The sequence below is a fragment of the Anolis carolinensis genome, chromosome 2 (assembly GCF_035594765.1).
Source record: "Anolis carolinensis isolate JA03-04 chromosome 2, rAnoCar3.1.pri, whole genome shotgun sequence".
Lineage (NCBI taxonomy): Eukaryota > Metazoa > Chordata > Lepidosauria > Squamata > Dactyloidae > Anolis > Anolis carolinensis.
In genome coordinates, this window is record NC_085842.1 from 30,745,941 (window position 1) to 30,767,801 (window position 21,861).

General features: G+C 40.2%; 1 protein-coding gene across 1 annotated transcript; it reads right to left on the reverse strand.

Moving 5' to 3' along the window:
- Positions 1–10,081: 10,081 nt before the first annotated feature.
- On the reverse strand, positions 10,082–21,639 carry LOC107982483 (uncharacterized protein DDB_G0271670). The gene is made up of 4 exons (XM_016991713.2): positions 21,305–21,639; positions 15,826–17,091; positions 14,218–14,324; positions 10,082–11,902 (listed from the first exon to the last, which is right to left on the reverse strand). The coding sequence occupies exons 1-4, from the start codon at positions 21,369–21,371 to the stop codon at positions 11,813–11,815; spliced, it is 1,530 nt and encodes a 509-aa protein (XP_016847202.1). The 5' UTR covers positions 21,372–21,639; the 3' UTR covers positions 10,082–11,812.
- Between the last annotated feature and the right edge of the window lie 222 nt (positions 21,640–21,861).

Consider the following 21,861-nt stretch of genomic DNA (forward strand, 5'->3'; position numbering starts at 1 on the left):
AGCACTTAACTGAGGCTGTAACCATGATGATGAGGTAAGGGTTACTGTGCTGGATAGTGAGGAGTCTGCTTGTGTGAACACCAAGGTAGAATAATAATAATAATACTTTATTCTTATATCCCACCCCATCTCCCCGAAGTGACTTGGGGCAGCTTACATGGGGACCAAGCCCAGTAGTGTTATAAAATACAACGTTAAAAAGAAGTCCAAACACAACAATAAGTACATCAGAGTATAACATATAGCAACAACAATTTAAAATGTACTCAATGACCCGGAGTGATATAGTTGGTCCTTCGATCTTCAGACTAGAGGGCGAGGGATAAGGTTAACATAGTGCAATGTATTAGGATTTCTAATGGCATGGGACAGTGATAAAGTGCAAGGTGCTGGGATATGAATGCTTCAGACCAATTCTGGGTTTTGTGGTATGTGTACATAACCTTTCCCAAGCACCTCACCTACATTTGCAAAGGACACACATCCCAATTTTCCCAGCCAGCCCTGTCAATAGGACTGGCTGAGGCGATCTGTAGTTTTTAAATATCTGGTGCTTCAATTGGGGAAGGTGGGATGACAAAATACATGTGGCTAGAGCCTGTTGAATTCTCCCAGCACTGCTAGCCATGGAGACTCTGACATCAAACCCTAGGACTGTCCTAGCTAGCTCAGGAAGGGAGACTGTTGAGCCGTGGGGAGGGCGGCACTCCAGCAAAACCTGTATTATGTCCTGGTAAGGATGAGATGCATACAAGAGGAGATTGTTCAACACCCACTCAACCTGGATAACAAGGAGTGCGGCATTAGAATCTCCAAGCCCCACATCTATCCATGATATTCAATTTCAGTTTCTACTTTCCCAATGCAGATGGAGTATCATGCCTTTCTCATCAAGGAGAAAGTCACACCACAGTTGTCCCCAATGCACGGAATACCTCTACCTCCCTCAGCTGGATGAAGACCAGCCTTTCTCACTTTCTGCTTTCTAGAATTTTTTTTAGCATAATGGCAGTTCTTCTTTCTCCTGAAAGGACACTTACAATGAAACAACACCTGAACTTCCATGCCCCACTATTTCCCATGCTTAGTGTCATGGGATTTCCCTTAGTTTTTTATTGTATACATTTTGCAAGAAAAGGAACAAAATGGGCCCGCATGAGCATCTGTCAGTGATAAGGAGAGCTAACTGCTTGTAACATAGAGCAGCAAAAGAGAAGCTCATTGTCTCTAGATGAGGAAAATAAAAAAAATGTGGTACAGTACACATTTGTATATCGATGTGTTAAAGCATTGAGCTGCTGAACTTGCAGACAAAAAGGTCATAGGTTCAAATCCGGGGAGCGGAATGAGCGCCCGCTGTCAGCCCCAGCTTCTGCCAACCTAGCAACTCGAAAACATGCAAATGTGAGTAGATCAATAGGTACCACTCCAGCGGGAAGGTAACGGCACTCAATGCAATCAGACACCTTGGAGGTGTCTATGGACAATGCTGGCTCTTCGGCTTAGAAATGGAGATGAGCACCAACCCCCAGAGTCAGACACGACTAGACTTAATGTCAGGGGAAAGCTTTACCTTTACCTATCTATATAATATTCAGTGAACGACTCATCAAATCATTATATGTTATTCATTCAGGTATTTACATCCCACCTGCAAGGTGCTCAAGGTAGCTTTGATTAACCTCCTCCCAACTTCATGTTCACAGCAATTCATCAAGGTAAGTCAGGATAACTGAAAGGTAGGTTCCACAAATGGCTTTCTGATCGAGTTCTGTTCCAGGAGAAACTAAAAGAGGCATTGATGCATTCTCTACTGCAGCACTTCTTCTGCCTTTTTGAACAATTGGATGGGGAAATGGTGGCAGTATGGCTAGCCCCCTGAGCTAATATTGGTGCCTTCCTCTCTCCACAGAATAACACTTGATTTGTCCATAATTTGGCCTCAAAACTGGTCTTTGGCTTATATATGAGCCTGACTTATAAATTAGTACATACGGTAGATGTAATTTTCAATGCATTTTGTAATGAAGTTCCTAAGAACTTCTGGGGATGCTGTACGTGGAGATTCTTTCCCCAGAACAATTTTCTCTGTTCTCAGAGTCATTGTATGCTGGGACTTGTAATCATTGACTATTTTTAAAAGTCTCATGCATTTTTGCCCCTACTTTTCTTCTTTGCATAATTAAGAGGCTCTAACTTGGAGCAATGTTGTATTGCTAACATTCTTTATTTTGAGGAGCACCTAGATCGCTTATATGTGTTATTAAGATAAAAATAAAATTAAGAGAATGATAATCGTTTTCATTACAGGGTGTCGTGTTTCCTGTATAGTCTTTCATCCTGGCTCAGATTAATCATTAAAGACACCTCCCATGACTGAAGTGAGAGTTCCTGTTAGCATCCTTACTCTGCAAAGGAAGTTGCACCCAATGTGTTCTACAGTGATTGCTGCAACTATTGCCAGTGAGTCACACTGGAGGATCTCAAGATTCCTAGAAAGAACCTTTTAATCAAATCTATGAATAACCAAATCTGCAAAAGTCAAGCCCACAAGTGTGAAGGACAGACTGTAATTATAATTCTTTTGGTTTCAACATCTAGCTGTGATAAATTTTGGGACCTTTCTATGTGTTCCTCTAAGCCTAGAATGATAAAAAAAAATCAGCCCCCTCCTAAAAGATGAATTAACTATATAGTCCTTATTAAATATATATTTTATTAATTCAATACAAGTTCTGCAGTTGCGAAAACTTGCCATTCCATCCTTTGAAAAGGGATTGTTTTCCCTGCAGCCATTCAGAAGCCAAACATTCCCAGAAGAATAAATCAATCATTTGCCTAACTCAAAGTCCCAGAGATGGAGGAGAAGTGAGCCTAACAATAGATTGATCCCAAATCCCGTCACAAAAGGAGTTTCATCCTAAATCTCAGAACTATGTGCCCTGTTTTTCCTTTGACTTTATTCATGGTTTATGATATACAGATGATTATGAACAAAGATAGATTCTTACATGTATGTTTTATATTAAATAGAACTAGGATGTACTGATAAACAGAACAAACAGGAATACCTCATTTAAGAACAGAGAGAGGATTGATCTCCTGAGTGTATCCAGGTGGTGGGAGATGTCAGACACAAACAGCATCTTGATGAAATATGAATTGATCTGTAAGCATTCCATCAATTTTTTTATGTTTACATAGCCTCCTCATGATCTCAGAGGCTGACTCTTTTGTGTACACCAGACCTTACCTATAATCCCATCTTGGACTATTGACATATTCTCCCAAACCATTTGATTAGCCTAGCTTGGGTCGACTCTCTGAATGGTTCTAGCTTCAAATGGAGAAATGAAAGCTCTCCAGTTTTCCCATCATGATGGAAATGCCACCCATCTCTAATGTCAGCAGGAGTTCCCAGCCAACAAAACCCTGGATCCTAACTTAACCACTTTTCAGCCAATCAGGGGAAGGAGTAGGGATTTTGAATGGCTGTCAAAGGGTATAAAATGTCTTGCACTGCTTTGCAAGGGTATGTCCTATTTCTTTAGAGCGGATACTCTGTATCAAACATCCTTTCAGGTCTGAAAGCTAATAAACCTCTGTTTGTTGCCTTCAAATCTGGTCTGCGTATCATCATCTGGCTGACAAGGTAGCAGATACAGATACACACCACTCCTTAAGTGGATAGCTGAAATTCAGCTTCATTCTGACTTTTGGTCAGCAGGTGGCAACCTTGTTTGTTGAAATAAACATTTGGTGCTGTTCAATTTTCAGGATCCTTTTACACTACATAATTATAGTAGTATGATTCCACTTTAAGTGCCATGACTGAACTCAGTGGAATCCTGGGCTTTGTAGTTTGGTGAAGCCTTTGGATAGAGAATTCTAAATACACATCCAAACTGCAAATTTCAACATTGCATAGGGTGGAACCATGGTGATTAAGGTGGCATCATAGTTCTATAATTCTATAGTGGGAAAGGGTGTCAGACTCCCTGAAGCATCCACACATGAAATGTGAATAATATCTTCAAACAAGCTTAAATTTGCTTATTTTCAATTGAACAACAGCAACAAAAAAGATAAAATAGGCATGTACTCTATTTAGTAATACAGTGAGGAGAGGTAGGCAAGAAATAAAAGTATCATCATCATCATCATCATCATCATCATCATCATCATCATCATTTTATTTTACCAAGAACAACCCTCTGTTTTAAGGCATTCGTTTTTTCAGGGGTGAGAGACTTGCTTTGGTTTTTTTTATGTTGTTGGGCAGTAAATCCCCTCAACCCTAGCCAGCAACACCCAGATATGGGTTCTGATAACATCTATAGGGTTGTCCTATGTACCCCAAAGGGACCAGATCTTGTCTGCTCTTAGAAGCAAAGCTTGAAGGTCAACTCTGAATGGGAGACCACTAACAAATACCAGGTGTTGCAAGCTAGATTTCCAAGGAAGGAACTGGCAAAATCACCTTTGAGGATTCCTTGCTTAAGAAAACCCTAAGAAATTCATTGCGTCTTGGTGATGATGATGATGATGATGACAGATAGATAGATAGACAGAAAACATACACAAAGTTTATCAGCAATTAAAGTAGAAGAACAGCTCTATAATTCTGAAGTATGAATTGACCTCTGTTCATAGTTTAACTCACTTAAGAGAAAGATGTGGTATTTCTAACTAAAATGTTCTTTTTTCATTTACATCAATCCAAAATCTATCTATCATCTATCTGGAGCCCCCAATGGCGTAGTGGGTTAAACTGCTGAGCTGCTGAACTTGCTAACAGAAAGGTCGATGGTTCAAATCTGGGGAGTGGGATGAGCTCCTGCTGTTAGCTCTAGCTTCTGCCAACCTAGCAGTTCGGAAACATGCAAATATGAGTAGATCAATAGGTACCGCTCTGGCAGGAAGGTAATGGCGCTCCATGTAGTCATGCCGGCCACATGTCCTTGGAAGTGTCTATGGACAACGCCGACTCTTTGGCTTAGAAATGGAGATGAGCACCAACCCCCCAGAGTCAGACACGACTAGACTTAATGTCAGGGGAAAACCTTTACCTTCATCTATCTGTCTGTCTATCTATCTATCTATCTATCTATCTATCTATCTATCTATCTATCTATCATCTATCTATCTCTATCTATCTTCTATCTATCTATACACATCTTATGTGAAACTGTGCTTTCTTTTGGCTTTTTTTGGCAATGCATTTCCTCTTTTGGGTTGTGTCTCTGTGTGATGATGAGTAAGGGATTGTCGACACTGCCAAGAAGCTTTTGTGCACCACATTTTCCCTGATCCGTGGTGACACCACGGTGACCCCATTAATGCCACACATTTTACATACATTATAATGAGATCACCATAACCAGCCATGCATTTCCACTTGGTGAACTCACCCCAGTGTAAGGAGTGAGTTCTTTCCCACTGTCCTTCTTCTGTCAGATTTTAAACCTCTTTCCCAATGATGCATATCCTCATCATTCTCCTAAATAATCACATGTGGCCCAGGTCACTTCCTAGCTGCCTGTTCTGTCAAACACTCACTCCTTAACTCCACACCAATACGGTGCTGCCTTGTAGTTCCAGCTACATGCCAAACATTCTAGATTTTCTGGAAAATTGCAGGGTAAAAGGCAAATATACCCTGATTAAAGTTCAAGTAACCATATTCAAAGCAAATCAAGAAGTGTGTGTGTGTCTGGACTACAGCAGCTTGAGGTGAGTACTATTTTTTTAGTCCACATAGAAAAGCACTAAGCAGCTAGAAACTGACTCTAAAAGGAAAGTGTCATTCTTTTTGAAGTTTTTTGGAAGCAAGTTCCATGGAGAGCTACATCCTAAGATGCATTGATGATTGGGTGCGTTCACCATGTCCCTACCAAAGCAAGGATGGGGGTCCTGCAGTCCTTCAGATTTTGTTGGATTCCAGCTCCTACCAGTCCCAGCTTTCATTTCAACCCCCAATTTCCATAACCAATTCAATGGCTGATCTCTAATGTGGATTCCTGGTCAGATGCCCAGGCTGTTAAAAAAACAAAGAACAGGACTTCTGGTGCCAGAAGCTGTAGAAGATCCATCTTGCTCTCTTGCCACACAAACAGAAATGTTCTTCTTTGCACTTGGTTTTGAATTCTTAGATTACATAATAAGTAAAGAATGGCTGGGTTCACAGACCTCACTGGTCCCTGTCCATGACCATTCTGCTGACAATGGTTAATAAATCAATAAATGGTCAGAACATATCACATCAATATTGTGCCAGGGAGATATATGCCTGCTGTTAATAATAGCCCCAAATTTAAGCTTTGTGATGGTTGACTGGTGGTAGCAACTCCTGCTCTATGTTTACATGGAAGGTGGGACAAGTTGTTGAGCCGAGAGAGGCTTCAAGGGTGGAAAGTATGCTTTGAGACCTATTTATTTTCTCTTAGACATGATTTCTTGCGCATTTCTCATTTTAGCCCTTTCTTTTCATGCGTGGTACAGACTCACAAAGAAGGCAATGGCAAAACCACTTTTGCATATTTCATGCCCCAAAAAACCCTAAGATATTCATGAGGTCACAATAAGTTGACAGGCAACTAGAAGGCACATTCCACCTATCCCACATCTGGGTTTGTCTGAAGCCTTTCAACATGTAATTATTCAACATATTAATTATTCATCTTCTTCATTCGGTCATGACAGGGTGGTTATACCTTCACTCCTGGCAAAACTATAGCCCTACTAAAATATCAGCCTTATTATATTTCCGAAGCAAATCATGGCTCTGGAATGAGTCCTGAAATTGAGCAAGAAGGCAAACAGACAATGCAGGAGCAATGGGGGGAAGCCAGGTGGTCAACACTTTTCTTGTGGGATGGGGAATTGGGTGAGTTGGGCAATGAAGGGCAAGGGGTGACGACACCCCATGCCCCTTGACGTGCGCCACCAGAATCGCCATGGTGTGTGGCAATTCTGGCAGACTTTATGATGAGGTGCTTTGAATGAGATTTTCCTGCTTCTTGCAGGGGGTTGGACTGGATGGCCCGTGAGGTCTCTTCCAACTCTACGATTCTATGATTCTAGGTCATCAGTCTCTGGCAATGTATGTAAATCCAATATATACTGTGAAATGACCAACCTGAAGAAATTCAACAGTAAAATCAGCAGTCAGAATTCAAGTCCTGTTTCTTTAGGGATAGGACTTCAGTTTTAGAGATGTTCCATCAGAGCAAAATGCAACATGAACTGGTATTTAAAATGATGCATCAGGCTAATGCGTTTTAACCTAGAACAAACCTGTTCATGCAGATTTATTCTGGGTTCTGTGCTTCATTTCCCCTACTGTGTCATAGAATCATAAAATCATAAAGTTGGAAGAGATCTCATGGACCATCTAGTCCAACCCCCACCAAGAAGCAGGAAAATCGAATTCAATGCACTCCCGACAGATGATCATCCAGCCTCTGTTTAAAAGCCTCCAAAGAGGGAGCATCCACTACACTCTTGGGCAGAGAGTTCCATTGCTGAAGAGCTCTCACAGTTAGGAAGTTCTTCCTAATATTCAGGTGTAATTTCCTTTCCTGTAGTTTGAAGCCATTGTTCTGTGTCCTAGTCTCCAGGGCAGCATAAAACAATCTTGCTCCCTCCTCCCTATGACTTCCCCTCACATATTTATACATGGCCATAATGTCTCCTCTCAGCCTTCTCTTCTGCAGGCTAAACTGAAGAGAACAGAAGGCTCTTTAAGCCACTCCTCGTAGGGCTTGTTTTCCAGACTTTTGATCATTTTAGTCACTTTCCTCTGGACACATTCCAGCTTGTCAACATCCCCCTTAAATTGCGGTGCCCAGAATTGGACACAGTGTGATTCGAGGTGTTGTCTGACCAAGACAGAATAGAGGGATAGAATGTGTTCCCTGAATCTAGGCACTAGACTCCTATTCATGAAGGCCAAAACCCCATTGGCTTTTAAAGCCACTGCATCACATTGTTGGCTCATGTTTAATGTGTTGTCCATGAGGACTCCAAGATTTTTTTATACATACTACTGTCAAGCCAGGCGTTCCTCATTCTGTATCTTTGCATTTCATTTTTTCTGCCTTTACTCCATCTTCCCAAAGTTGAGCACTGTTAGTCTTTTGGCCAAAGACTGAAGCAAAGAAGGTGTTGAGTAGTTCTGCATTTTCTCTGCCCCGTTATCACTTTTCTATCACCTGTATGCAGCAGTCCTATCATTTCCTTGTTCTTCCTTTTTCTGCATATATAACCAAAGAAGCCCTTTTATTTGTTTTTAACTATGTAGCAAGCCTGAGGTCGTTTTGTGCTTTGGCTTGTCTTACTTTATTCCTACGCATCCTGGATATTCCTTTGAATTTCTCTTTGGTCATCTCCCTTTTTAAAGTTGTTTCTGGTGATTTGAAGGCAATCCTGTCATGGGATTTTCTTGGCAACATTTATTCAGGGTGTGTGCTTCTTTCCCTTCCCAATGTCCATGGCTGAATGGCGATTTGATCTCTGTCTCCAAAGTTGTAATCCAATGTCAAACAACTACAACTACAGAGATCTACTCCCCTGTTCAAGGAGCTCCACTGGCTGCCGTTCACCTTCCGGTCCCAATTCAAGGTGAATACCATCATTTATAAGGCCCTAAACGGTTTGGGACCCACCTACCTTCGTGACCGTATCTCCTATTATAAACCTGTTCGATCCCTCCGCTCATCCGGGGAGGCCCTTCTTTCGCCACTGCCTCTATCCCAGGCCCGTCTAGTGGGAACGAGAGAGAGGGCCTTTTCTGCTGTGGCCCCCCGACTGTGGAATTCATTGCCCTCTGAGATCAGGCAAGCCCCCACCTTATTGGCTTTTAAGAAAGATCTAAAAACGTGGCTTTTTCGATGTGCCTTCGGGGAGTAAATGTTATATACCTCTTGATTACTCCCCTTGGATTCTATCCTTTGGACTGTTTGGACTGTTCCGTCTTATACCCCTGTTCTCTTTATTTATATGCCTCTCTCTCCCGAGTTTTTAATTAAATGTTCATGTGGCCCGCCCTGTCTGCTCTGATTTGCGTTGTAATGTATATGATTATTTTTGTACTATTTTATTGTGTTATGATATATTGTTTTATTTTGTTATATTGTATCGTGTCTGGGCATGGCCCCATGTAAGCCGCCCCGAGTCCCCATTGGGGAGATGGTGGCGGGTTATAAATAAAGTTTTATTATTATTATTATAACTACACTATACTGGCTCTCTCCATTGCTATACAAGTTGGGTGACAGCGGGCTAGAAAGCAGTCCATGTGAAAGGGTATGCTTTAGCTAGTCAATGGATTTACAAAGAAACTGGAATAAGTGATCTATTTTCATTTCAAAATTTCTAACATAACTGTGGCGCAGCTGGTTAATGGCCAGCAGCAATAGATCACTGCTGACCAAAAGGTCAGCAATTCGAAGCCCGCATTGGAGTGCATACCCAACCCAACAGCTTAGGTTACTGTCTACCTAAACAATTCAAAAACAGCTGCATCTGTGAGTAAATAAAATTAGGGACTGCTTAAGTGGGGAGGTTAATTTAATTTACAACACCATAAAACTGTTGGTGATCAAAGATCAAGGAGGAAATACTAATATCAAAAGGACTCGGCGTCACAGTGGATGAAGCAACAGCTCCCCATGTGGCCAGAATTGAGCATAACCTCCTGAAGCCAGAAGTCGGAAAATGTTGAATTACCTCTGTTTGTGTTTGCATGTGTTGTTTGTCTAGTAATGGCATTGAATGTTTGCTGTGTATATGTGCATTGTGATCCACCCTGAGTCCCCTTCAGGGTGAGAACAGCGGAATATAAATACTGTAAATAAAATAAATAAATGTAACTAAAAAAATAGAAAAATGCCCTAGGATTCTAGGGTGGAAAAATCCCAGGCATGATTTGTTACATAATCAGAGCAATGCTTGTTTTTACCAACGACATGAACTTTTTTTGCCAGTTTCACATCACTCTTAATATTTTTGAACCTCACAGTATTTGGGAACATTACAACAACAGCAAGAGCACCCAGGACACATCAACAAAGCCAGTAGATAGTGTAAATATTGTGACTTTATTAAAAAGTTCAATTCATAAATTATAGTACAATAAATTACTATAGGAGACATAGTACATTTCCAGGAGCTCATTCATAAGACCAGCCTAAGTAATAGCACTGTTGAGTTAATTTGATTGTCAGCATATAATCCCATTCAAAGATATTTGAGGAATCTTTGGCTGAGCTCAGATTCCAAATTCTCTCCTGCTTCTTGATCTTCAACCTTACTCTCTCCAGATATTTTATACTACAAGTCCCATCATCCACAGCTAGTATGGCCGGCACACTAGCTGACTGCAAACTATGAAGTCAATAAGCTCAGCTTCCCCAAACCACACCTGACTCACGTTGGACATTAAGCCATTGCAACAGCAGATTTAGAGCAAACTGCAACAAAAAATAACTTACAGTGATTGAACACAATACATTAAACACTGTACACATAGGTAAACAATGTTACAAAAAGTCATAGATCTCCGGAACATCAGTCTAAATAATAAGTCATCATATTTTCCCGAGAATAGGTATGGGTGGTCTTTGTTAGGATATATTCTCCGTAATTCCAGGCCATGACTAGCTTCCCATCCACACTGCAGAATTAAAGCGGTTTGACACCATAACTCCATCCCATGGAATCCTGGAATGTGTAGTTTGTTGTGGCAGCACAGCTCTTTGACAGAAAAGGGTAAATATCTCACAAAACAGCAGTGCCCAGAATTCCATAGCATTGAGCCATGGCAGTTAATGTGGTGTCAAATTGGTAGAATTCAGCACTATGGATACAAGACTTTGTTTGGTCTATAGTTCTAACATGGTGAATGGATGGGAATCTGAAGAGATGATGGCTTTGAATTACTGTTATAAGAGCAACTGGCAATGTAGTATTTCCCCTGAAGTGTTTGAAAGTATACATGGAAGGCAACACTTTTAGGATAAAAGCTTCTGTATTTGCTAATATGAATTTTTTTTCATAAAGATTCAAACCAGTAATGGTGAATATATAGTCAAACACCTTATTTATTTCAATATTTATATCCCAAGACTTGTCAGGTTACATAGCGGTTAGATCCCTTTGTCCTCACAATAACCCAAGTTATTTAGCACCACTTTAATGACTATGGCTCAATGTGCGGAGTCATGGGAGTTGTAATTTTACAAGATCTTTAACCTTCTTGGCCAAAAAGTGCTACAAATCCCAGGTTTCCATAGCTTTGAGCCAAAGTAGTTAATGTTATAATAAACTGAATTAATTCTACAGTGTAGATACATCCATTACCAACCAAGGATTTAAACCCAGTTTTACTTCAACTTCTGTCGTATTGCTTGGCTCCCTATCTACCTTCATTTACTTACTGGATATAGGTTTGCTCACTGTCCATAGTCTAGTTGGTTCAATGGGACCAAAATAAAACAATCAGTCCCTGCTAACTATATATATTTATCTGATTAATTTGTTCTTAGCTGGCTTTTTGAGAGCTTGGACTGCTCAAGGTGATTTGCAATATCAAAAAAAAGCAAGATCCAGCAACATGTGAATTCTTCCCCAAATTACTCCTGAACCAAAGATTCCCCTTATCCAGCTTCTGGGCTCTGGAGACATCTCTAAACACTTGGTAAGAGGTGAAGGTCCCACGGATGAAGACAGAAAGTTCTCAAAAGGACAAGGGGGGAGAAGTCCGCTGATGAATGAAGTGTATTGCTATAACAGGCTAAGAAAGTCTTTCTCTTCACCACCTGAAACTCCGGAGGCCACTGTGTGTCCGATAAAGAGAAAGAGAGACAGGACTGGCTGTCTCTGCTCTTGCACAATAGTAAATCTAGAAATATGAGGGAAACAAAGACAAGTATGAGAGAAGAAGTAAGCCAGAAACCACAATGTGTCTGAGCCACAACACTGGCCAACGCCCATTTTAGTGCATCAATTGTTAGACCTGTCTCTGGGTATATTTGACATGCTGATTCCAAAAATGGAACCCAGTTTTCCCCTATCCGCTCGAATATTTGAGATACAGAACATATGCCATGTAACATTCTTTATTGCTTGCCCATAGAAAGCCATGATAACCATTCCTAAGAAACCAGAGCTAATGTGATCTATTTATTGCCATTTTCTGAATCAGTGTCCCAGACAACCCCAGGAACAGGCCTAAAAACCAAGATACCAAGATTTTTTTTGGTTGGGCTGTGTAATTATCAGGATCAGTTACCCTCCCATAATTGATATGCATCTTTTCTTGGCATCTTATACATTCATGTTTCATACACAGGTTTACAACCCAGGATAAACATCTACAGATTGAGCAGCACTTATCCAAAATGCTTGGGACCAGAAGTGTTCTGTATTTTGTTTTTTATTTAGATTTTGGAGTACTTGCATATACATAATAAGATACCCTGGAGAAGGGACCCTACCTCTAAACATGAAATTCATTCAAATTACATAAAATAAATCTTCTATGTAAAAACATAAAAGCATTCTTATACTTAGAATTTTTAATAATTTTGTGCATGAAACAAAGTCTGTGTAAATAGAACTGTTCGAAAGTAAACGTGTCACTTTCTCAACCAGGCAGACAATTTGGATTTGGGAGTATTTTGGATTTCAGAATTCCAGATAAGGGATGCTCAACCTGTAATACATGATATTATCATGCACTCAAGCAAAGTTTCAACTGGGAATATTTAGGTTTTGCTTTATGGCTACAGAAGAAACAGATTTAGGTTTTACTTCAGCTGTTTAAGTGAGACCCCTTCCACAAAGCTGTATAAAATCTACATTGAACTGGATGATATGGCTGTGTGGACTCAGATCCCAGTTCAAAGCAGATATTGTGGATTATCCGCCTTGATATTCTGGGTTATACGGTTGTGTGGAAGGGCCCTTAATCAGCTCGCTATCTGAAACAAATCTGTATTGTTTATTAATTATTTATTTTCTTGCTTTATCTTTATCCCACCTTTCTCCTGATATGTCTCCAATCTGATACTACATACGGCTGTTGATTTAAGATTTGTGCTAACTCTCTGTTGGGGCCCTTCCACACAGCCATATAACCCAGAATATCAAGGCAGAAAATCCCACAATATCTGCTTTGAACTGGGTTATCTGAGTGCACACTGCCATATAACCCAATTCAAAGCAGAAAATGTGAGATTTTATTCAGCTGTGTGGAAGAAGAGCCCTTAGCGTGAATACTCTATGCTTTTATGAACAATAACATTCATTATTAGGGCAGTAGTCATGGTAACAAAGGGTACATCTACACTGCAGACTTAATGCAATTTGACACCACTTTAACTGCCATGGTTCAATGGTATGGAATCCTGGAAGTTGTTGTTTGGTGAGTCACCAGCAGTCATTGGCAGAGAAAGTTGAAGATCTTGTAAGACTCCAACTATCATGATTCCATAGCAGTGATCCATGGCAGTTAAAGTCATGTCAAATTGTACTAATCCTACAGTGCAGATGCGCCTAGAGGCTTGGACGTCCACCCCAAATGTTTTTATGACCTCTCCTTCCTTGATCAAGAATGGACTGGCCACTAATCTTACTGGGATGTGCTTGCCCTGCCCATGTGTATATTTGTATCTTGGTGGATTTCGTAGAATCTATTTTTAAATAATGTATTTGGAAGCATAAGACTTCATCTACTTTTCATTTCCTTATTCTGCCTGTCCTCGTTATATTCAGGTCATCCCAACTTGTAATTTCTTACTAAAGGAGATTATCACTGGTCTTCCTTCATGGTTCTCCTTGAAACAGGTTGTAACTACAGTACATACAGTAGTTTGAGAGCTGCCATAACACCATCATATAAAATTATGGAATCGTTGGAGTTGTAGCTCTACAATCTAGATCAGGCATTGGCAAACTTGGCCCTCCAGGTGTTTTGGGCTTCATCTTCCACAATTCCTAACAGCCGGTAGGGAGTTGTGGGAGTTAAAGTCCAAAACACCTGGCAGGTCCAAGTTTGTTCATGCCTGATCTAGCTAGATGCACTCTTTATCTGTAGCAAGTGGTATCAAACTGCTGTTACAATGTAGTGTAGATATATTCATAGCCTTCTTAAATCTTATTTGTACTTTGCAATAACTTGCAAGACAGACTTTCTTGAATTCCCCCAATTCTTACCAAGCAGCCGAGCGATATCAATAAAGCAGCACCCACGGCAGCACCCACGCCAATCAAAATAATGGCCCAAGAGGGGAGGCCAGCTTTATCTTTGGGTTCTGCTGTAGCTTTGGAAAACAAGGAAAGGAAATTAAAGCTTTGATGGATCACAATAATAAGATAGAACACAGCCACCTCCTTCCACATTTTTGGCATTCTGAGATCAAGTCCTACTGCATGCATACCAGACTTTACATTGTGCAAATTGCCTACTGAAAGGTTGTATGAAGGACTTGGACACAGGCGCTGGAGGGAAGCCATTATTTTGTAATTGGGGTAAGACTCTCAACCACCATTGGCCAAATGCCTTCCCTTTTTCTTATTTTGAGTTTTCTTTCATTCTGTTATATTCCCCTGGCCCTCCCTGTAGCTTCTGTGCTATTTTGCTTTCAACTGGATCTCTCTCTCTCTTTGTGTTCCCATAATCTCAAATAGATTCCTCTCGGTCCTGATCAAATGTTGACCTCACACTGATTTCATTTTAATGCTTTTATGTTTGTATTTCTTCTAAGCTTCCCCTTTGCCAGATAATTACACAATTGCTTATTTCAACCATTTGGTCTGTTATCTTATTGAGTGTAATATCTATTTGACTTTTTCAACTACAGTAGAGTCTCACTTATCCAACATTCTGGATTATCCAACGCATTTTTGTAGTCAATGTTTTCAATGCATTGTGATATTTTGGTGTTAAATTCGTAAATACAGTAATTACTACATAGCATTAATGTGCAATGAACTACTTTTTCTGTCAAATTTGTTGTATAACATGATGTTTTGGTGCTTAATTTGTAAAATCATAACCTATTTTGATGTTTAATAGGCTTTTTCTTAGTCTCTCTTTATTATCCAACATATTCGCCTATCCAACGTTCTGCCGGCCCGTTTATGTTGAATAAGTGAGACTCTACTGTACCAACAACTAAAAAGTAATTATTGTTTGATTTATGTCACTAAATACATGAGCACTGCAATAGCCATGCACATGAACACCCATGCTAATAGCGATTTGAGGGTGAAGGGTTCAGTGCTTGGAATAGCTAGACCTCAGCCAGCATTTCTAGATGTAATTTTCGAAGCTCTCTTATTCAAATTTTGGTGCAGAGGCTTGAAAGGACTGCAATAGATTCAGTCATAATTTGAATGCTGACATTTAGCTATTGATGTTTTCTCAACAGTAACCCTTCATACTTAGAGCATGGCCCTCCATACTTTAATGTTACCTAGATGGATAGTGTCAATTTATAGTTTAGTCACCAGGTGGCACTGGATTAATGTGTATCTGTTTGAAATCCTGTCGTTCTTATTCTCATAATGTGCTTTATTCTTGTTTGAGAGTAAAAATTATTGCATAGCTCTCTAACATCTCCCAGAAAACTCTCCAATAAAGTCCCTCCCCCCCCCCCCGAGAGAAAAATCTATTCCAGAGAAAGCTAGTCATAACACTTTCCTTTAAATGTTTGGACATAGAAGGATTAAAAATACATATCATCTGTCTACCTAAGGTGTTGAGTCATAGTATGAATAACAAACAAACAAACAAACAAACAAACAAACAAACAAACAAACCTGTGTTGGCAGTTGATGGCCAAGATGCAGTAGTACCAGAAGCTGATGTATCATTGTTGTCTGGTGCTCTAGTAATGATAGAAGAATTGACATTGGAGCCAGATGAGCCAGATGGATTGGGTGTGGTAGTAGAGTTAGACCCAGTTGTGGAAGACGAAGGCGCAGTGGAGGTAGAAGTGACATTGTCAGATGAGTCAGATGGATTGAGTGTGGCAGTAGAGTTAGACCCAGTTATGGAAGACGAAGGCGTAGTGGAGGTAGAAGTGACATTGTCAGATGAGTCAGATGGATTGAGTGTGGTAGTAGAGTTAGATTCAGGTATGGAAGACGAAGGTTCAGTGGAGGTAGAAGTGACATTGTCAGATGAGTCAGATGGATTGAGTGTGGCAGTAGAGTTAGACCCAGTTATGGAAGACGAAGGCGTAGTGGAGGTAGAAGTGACATTGTCAGATGAGTCAGATGGATTGAGTGTGGTAGTAGAGTTAGATTCAGGTATGGAAGACGAAGGTTCAGTGGAGGTAGAAGTGACATTGTCAGATGAGTCAGATGGATTGAGTGTGGCAGTAGAGTTAGACCCAGTTATGGAAGACGAAGGCGTAGTGGAGGTAGAAGTGACATTGTCAGATGAGTCAGATGGATTGAGTGTGGTAGTAGAGTTAGATTCAGGTATGGAAGACGAAGGTTCAGTGGAGGTAGAAGTGACATTGTCAGATGAGTCAGATGGATTGAGTGTGGCAGTAGAGTTAGACCCAGTTATGGAAGACGAAGGCGTAGTGGAGGTAGAAGTGACATTGTCAGATGAGTCAGATGGATTGAGTGTGGTAGTAGAGTTAGATTCAGGTATGGAAGACGAAGGTTCAGTGGAGGTAGAAGTGACATTGTCAGATGAGTCAGATGGATTGAGTGTGGTAGTCGAATTAGACTCAGTTGTGGAAGATGAAGGTGTAGTGGAAGTAGAAGTGGCGTTGTCAGATGAGTCAGATGGATTGAGTGTGGTAGTAGAGTTAAACCCAGTTGTGGAAGACGAAGGTGCAGTGGAGGTAGAAGTGACACTGTCAGATGAGTCAGATGGATTGAGTGTGGTAGTCAAATTAGACTCAGTTGTGAAAGATGAAGGTGTAGTGGAGGTAGAAGTGACGTCAGATGAGTCAGATGGATTGAGTGTGGTAGTAGAGTTAGACTCAGTTGTGAAAGATGAAGGTGTAGTGGAGGTAGAAGTGACGTCAGATGAGTCAGATGGATTGAGTGTGGGTTCAGACACTGTAACTGTAGGACGAAAAGTTATGTTGTTTTTTTTAGCATTAGCTAGCATCAGAAGCAAGAACAATTCTTTTGGTCATCATTTAGATGTATACTGTACCACCGTAGCTGGCTTTATCTTTGAGTTTAATCAGACTAGTATTCAAGGCATGTAGTATCACATTCTCAGCGCCTTCTGCCTCCTGCAGAATTCTGGGAAATGTAGTTTAGGAACTCAAGGAGCTCTCTATCTGAGAATTACATAGATCCTGCCCTAAACTACATTTTCCAGATTTCTGCAGTGGGCAGAAGATGATAGGAATGTGGGGGTGCCCTCTTTAAAATGCTAGTCTGATAAAGCCCTCCATAAAAGCACTTCTTCCTGTGTAAGAAATAAGAATAGATTGCCATAGCAAAATCGGCTCTTGCTATTTGTAATTTTTGTTAGTACTTGAATTTTTCAATCAATAAATGAGCAAAATGGCTCTTAATTTTCCAATCAAAAGTCACTGAATTTCAAAATTCTAAGCAACGAAGGTAAAGGTAAATTGTGGCTGTTTAGATCTTCTTGAACTGCAGCTCCCAATATCAGTTACAGCAGACATTAGGATGATTGCAGTAGAATTTCAGAAAGATATGGAAGGCCTCAAGGTGCCTTCTAAATGAATCAGTCAAATGTTGCATCTTTAGGAACAATTCCATTGACTTAGGGCCCTTCCACACAGCCATATAACCCAGAATATCAAGGCAGATAATCCACAATGTCTGCTTTGAACTGGGTTATCTGAGTCCACACTGCCATATATTCCAATTCAAAGCAGATATTGTGGAAATTTCTGTCTTGATATTCTGGGTTATATGGCTGTGTGGAAGGGCCTTTAGGTTGAGTTATCAAACATGCCTGGAGTTGTTTATTTAACCCAACAGCAAATTCTACACAGTGAAAAATAGGACCAAATCCTATTTTCAGTCCCAACTAGAGTAGACACATTACTTGGATTTATTATACCTGTTGACTCAACTGTCAATCATGTATTTAGTTTTCCCTTTTAGAGATCAATGAACAGAATTCAGGCCATTGTCAATATAATACTATGAGACATTTAGATTACAGTATGACACCTATATCCTTTTGAGTTCTGTTGCTGATGTTTTAAAAGGTGCTTTTAGGATGTTTTAAAGATTTTTTTTAAAGATGTTTTTAAAATGTTTTTTAAATTGTTGATTTTAGCCGGTTCTTGTAAGCCGCTCCGAACCCTAGGGGAGTGGCGGCATATAAGTCTGAAAAATAAATAAATAAATAAATATCCACAGGGAAAGTGTAGAACCCCAATGGCCAAAAGTTAAGTTACCTTGTTAGTGTGGTAAGATGCATTTTCCAGCTACTGTTTAAATTTACTTTAAATTTTTGACAGGAATTCTAAAGTTCCTATCATCTGTTTTTTTGTTTTTTTGTTTTTTACAGGAATGGAATACAACAAGCAACTAGCAAGACAAAGATTATTGCAATGATTTAAGGTTTCCAAAGCACAAACACACAACTCAATGCAGTGAGCAATTACAACAGTTCGTTTTTCAGACTTTATAGTCACAGTAATAGTAACAGAGTAGATTTACTTATAGCAACTCAGGACCCTTCCCCACAGCCATATAACCCAGAATCTCAAGGCCGATAATCCACAATGCCTGCTTTGAACTGGATTATCTGAGTTCACACTGCTATATAATCCGGTTCAATGTGGATTTTATACAGCTGTGTGGAAGGGGCTTCAGACTACTGGCAAACCACATCACAGCTGAATATTCTCTATGCAAAGCCCTGGGCATACACTTCTCATATAATGGTAACTGGAAGAGCCATATAGAGGCTCTTATCTATATCTTATTAAATTATCTGCCTGGAGGTCAGTGAAATCAATCCTAGCCTTTGGGAAAACAAAGGGAGGCTCCTTGGTATGTCCCACAGTAAAGATTTTTGCTGCTAAGATTTTACCTCAACTGTTATACGGAGCAGAAATTTGGGGACAGGGTAATACAAAACAGGTTGAATGTATTCAGAATAAGTTTGTAAGAGCTCTTTTAGCCCTTCCCCCTGGGACTCCAGCCGCCTTGTTAAGGCTTGAATTGGATCTTCCCTCACTTAAGGCCAGAATGCATAAGCTTAACATCTCATATGGGAAGAGACTTCTGGGAATGGAGGACAAGAGTATAACAAAGCAATGCATGATGGAGCAGTATAAGCGAGGAGGATGGGTTCAATACTGGCAAGCCTTGCTCCATCAGTATTTCGATGGGTCAACAACAACTCTAATGCATCTGGACAAGAAGGCGATTAGAGACAAAATCCTTGAGATGGATGCAGCTGACAATCTGCAGATTAGTAAACAGCAAGGTTTCTCTACCTGGTATCCCCGACGAAAGAGTGACCAATATTGTCAGCAATATCTTCAAGACCTAACGACTGCAGTCCTGAGGAAAGCATTTACCGCTCTGCGTTTCCAAACAATGCCATCAAACTGGCTAGAGGGAAGATACAGAGGGATCCCCCATGTCCAACGACTTTGCATTTGTGGCACAGGGGAAAAAGAAGATCTAACACACTATCTGCTACACTGCCCCTTGTATAAGGATCCTAGGAAAAATCTCCTGGGAACACTCTTGGAAGAAAGGGCAGCATGGCAACAATCTGCTGTGATCTGTGACTTGCTAGCAGATTATTCCAAAAATATAACACTAAAGGTTGCCACATTTGCAATTGTCGCCCAAAAGATCAGAGCTAAAGTAGCAAAATCCATACTTGAGGTCAGAAATGGAAATGGTGATGGTTTGGGATGATACAAATCAGACACTGTCATTGTTATGTTGCTGCTATCATAATTTTAAAGAGCTAGTTTTAATTTTTTAATAAGTTTTAATGTTTATATTGGAAAGTGTTTATAAAGGTTGTATATTACTGATGTCATGGCCTATGGCTAGTACAATAAACAATTCATTCTATGCAAAGCAGACCTCCATGTAGAAAACAACATGTAGATTGTATTGCCTCATCTTTCTCAAAATAATATTGTTTTCTGTGTGCACAGATTTATATCTCCTTCCTCGGTGTAAATTTGGTCTTTCTCTCAGCACAAAGAGAGCCAATGTGGTGTACTGGTTTGAGTGCTGGACTAGGAAGACATTAAAACTGTGGAATCAATACAGTTTGACACCACTTTAGCCGCCATGGCTCAATAATAATAATAATAATAATAATTTTATTCTTATATCCCGCCCCATCTCCCCGGAGGGACCCGGGGCGGCTTACATGGGGCCATGCCCAGACACGACAGCACAAATCAGATAAAACATTAAACCGAGCAGTAAAACTTCAACATGATTAAAAACAGTCATAAAAGTCAATATACACAATAATATTAAAATCCCGATTTGGGTCAATTCAGTGGACTCCTGGAATGTGTAATTTGGTAAGGCACCATCACTGCTTGGCAGAGGAGGCTCAAACTACAGCTCCCATGATTGCATAGCATTGAGTCCCAGCAGTTAAAGTGGCATCAAACTGCATTAATTCTACAGCGTAGATCCACCCTAGAGACTTTAGGAGACCAGGTTCTCATCTAGACTGCCATACAATGCAGTATGAAATTTCTGTTCAGCCATAAAATCACACAGACTGACCTTGGGCAAGGCATCCTCTCCCAGCCTCAGAAAAGATCACCATAAATCAGAAATGAATTGAAGGCACACAACAACAACAACAACAACAACAACAACAACAACTCAGGGTAGAAATGCTTAATATACTTAATATATGGGCAAATACATATTTATAGACCCAGGTTACAGAGATATAATAGATACAATGATGGGAAATTTTGAGATGGGAAAAACTTACACACCAGTTGATGCTGAAGAGAAGCATGACTTATTTCTCTTTAGCACTGTTTTAAATTTTGTTGCCAGAAGCAAAACAGCAACCCTCCTAAACTATATATTTGGTGTCTGAGGCCAACATCCCATAGGAGTTCTGCCTTGGAAAGAAAAACGCTATATAAATGAGTGAAATAACTTCTGTTAGTTGCTGTTCTTACATGAAAACCAAATCAATCCGCCTTGGGTAGGCAGTGGCACTTTATTCTGCTCAGTAGTAAACCCAACACTAGAAACAATTAATTTTTGTGCAGAATGGGATTTCTGGAACAGGATGCCATAATAAGATGAAGCACAGGAGAAAAGTCCTTACCTGTCCAGTTGAGGCACAAATACAAAATAATCCATACAAGTTTGCGTCCGGTTAGAAGGTTGTCCATTGTGCCTAGAGCTGTGGCAATGCTGAAGTGCAATGGTCCAGAAACACCCTCCTTACTTATATAGCTTCTTACTAAATGAACCACCTTTAATTTAGAAACTATCTGCACATTTTATTCCCGAGCTCTCATATTTGTAATGGTGGGTGAGAACAAAAACGTACTCCTTTTTGGTCCAGAAGGTGTGGCACACCTTATTCATATTAATAGATTGTACATAAAGGGCAGGGCTCTGCATGAGTGTTTGAAGAAGCTCATATCCTTAATCTTGTTCTTTGCTCACTTCGTGACGAAAACAGCGAAATATTCCTCTTGACAAAAGGAGTGGAAGGGCTTTGTAGCCAAAGAAAAACTGACTAATTATGTGAAACTTTTTTTTTCAAAAGGAGGAAATATTAACAATGTGCCTCAAGGGATATTTGTGTAAGTGAGACTAAATGTGGAACTCAAGGAACAAGGAATGATACATCAGGTGTTTTGGCCCTCATTGCCT

Excerpts from the sequence above, each read along its gene's own strand:
- LOC107982483 (XM_016991713.2), bottom strand. The coding sequence starts at position 21,371 with ATGGACAACCTTCTAACCGGACGCAAACTTGTATGGATTATTTTGTAT. Across the intron at positions 17,092-21,304 it reads TTTGTGCCTCAACTGGACAG|TTACAGTGTCTGAACCCACA; the intron begins GTAAGGACTTTT and ends TTCGTCCTACAG. Across the intron at positions 11,903-14,217 it reads TGATATCGCTCGGCTGCTTG|ATTTACTATTGTGCAAGAGC; the intron begins GTAAGAATTGGG and ends TCATATTTCTAG.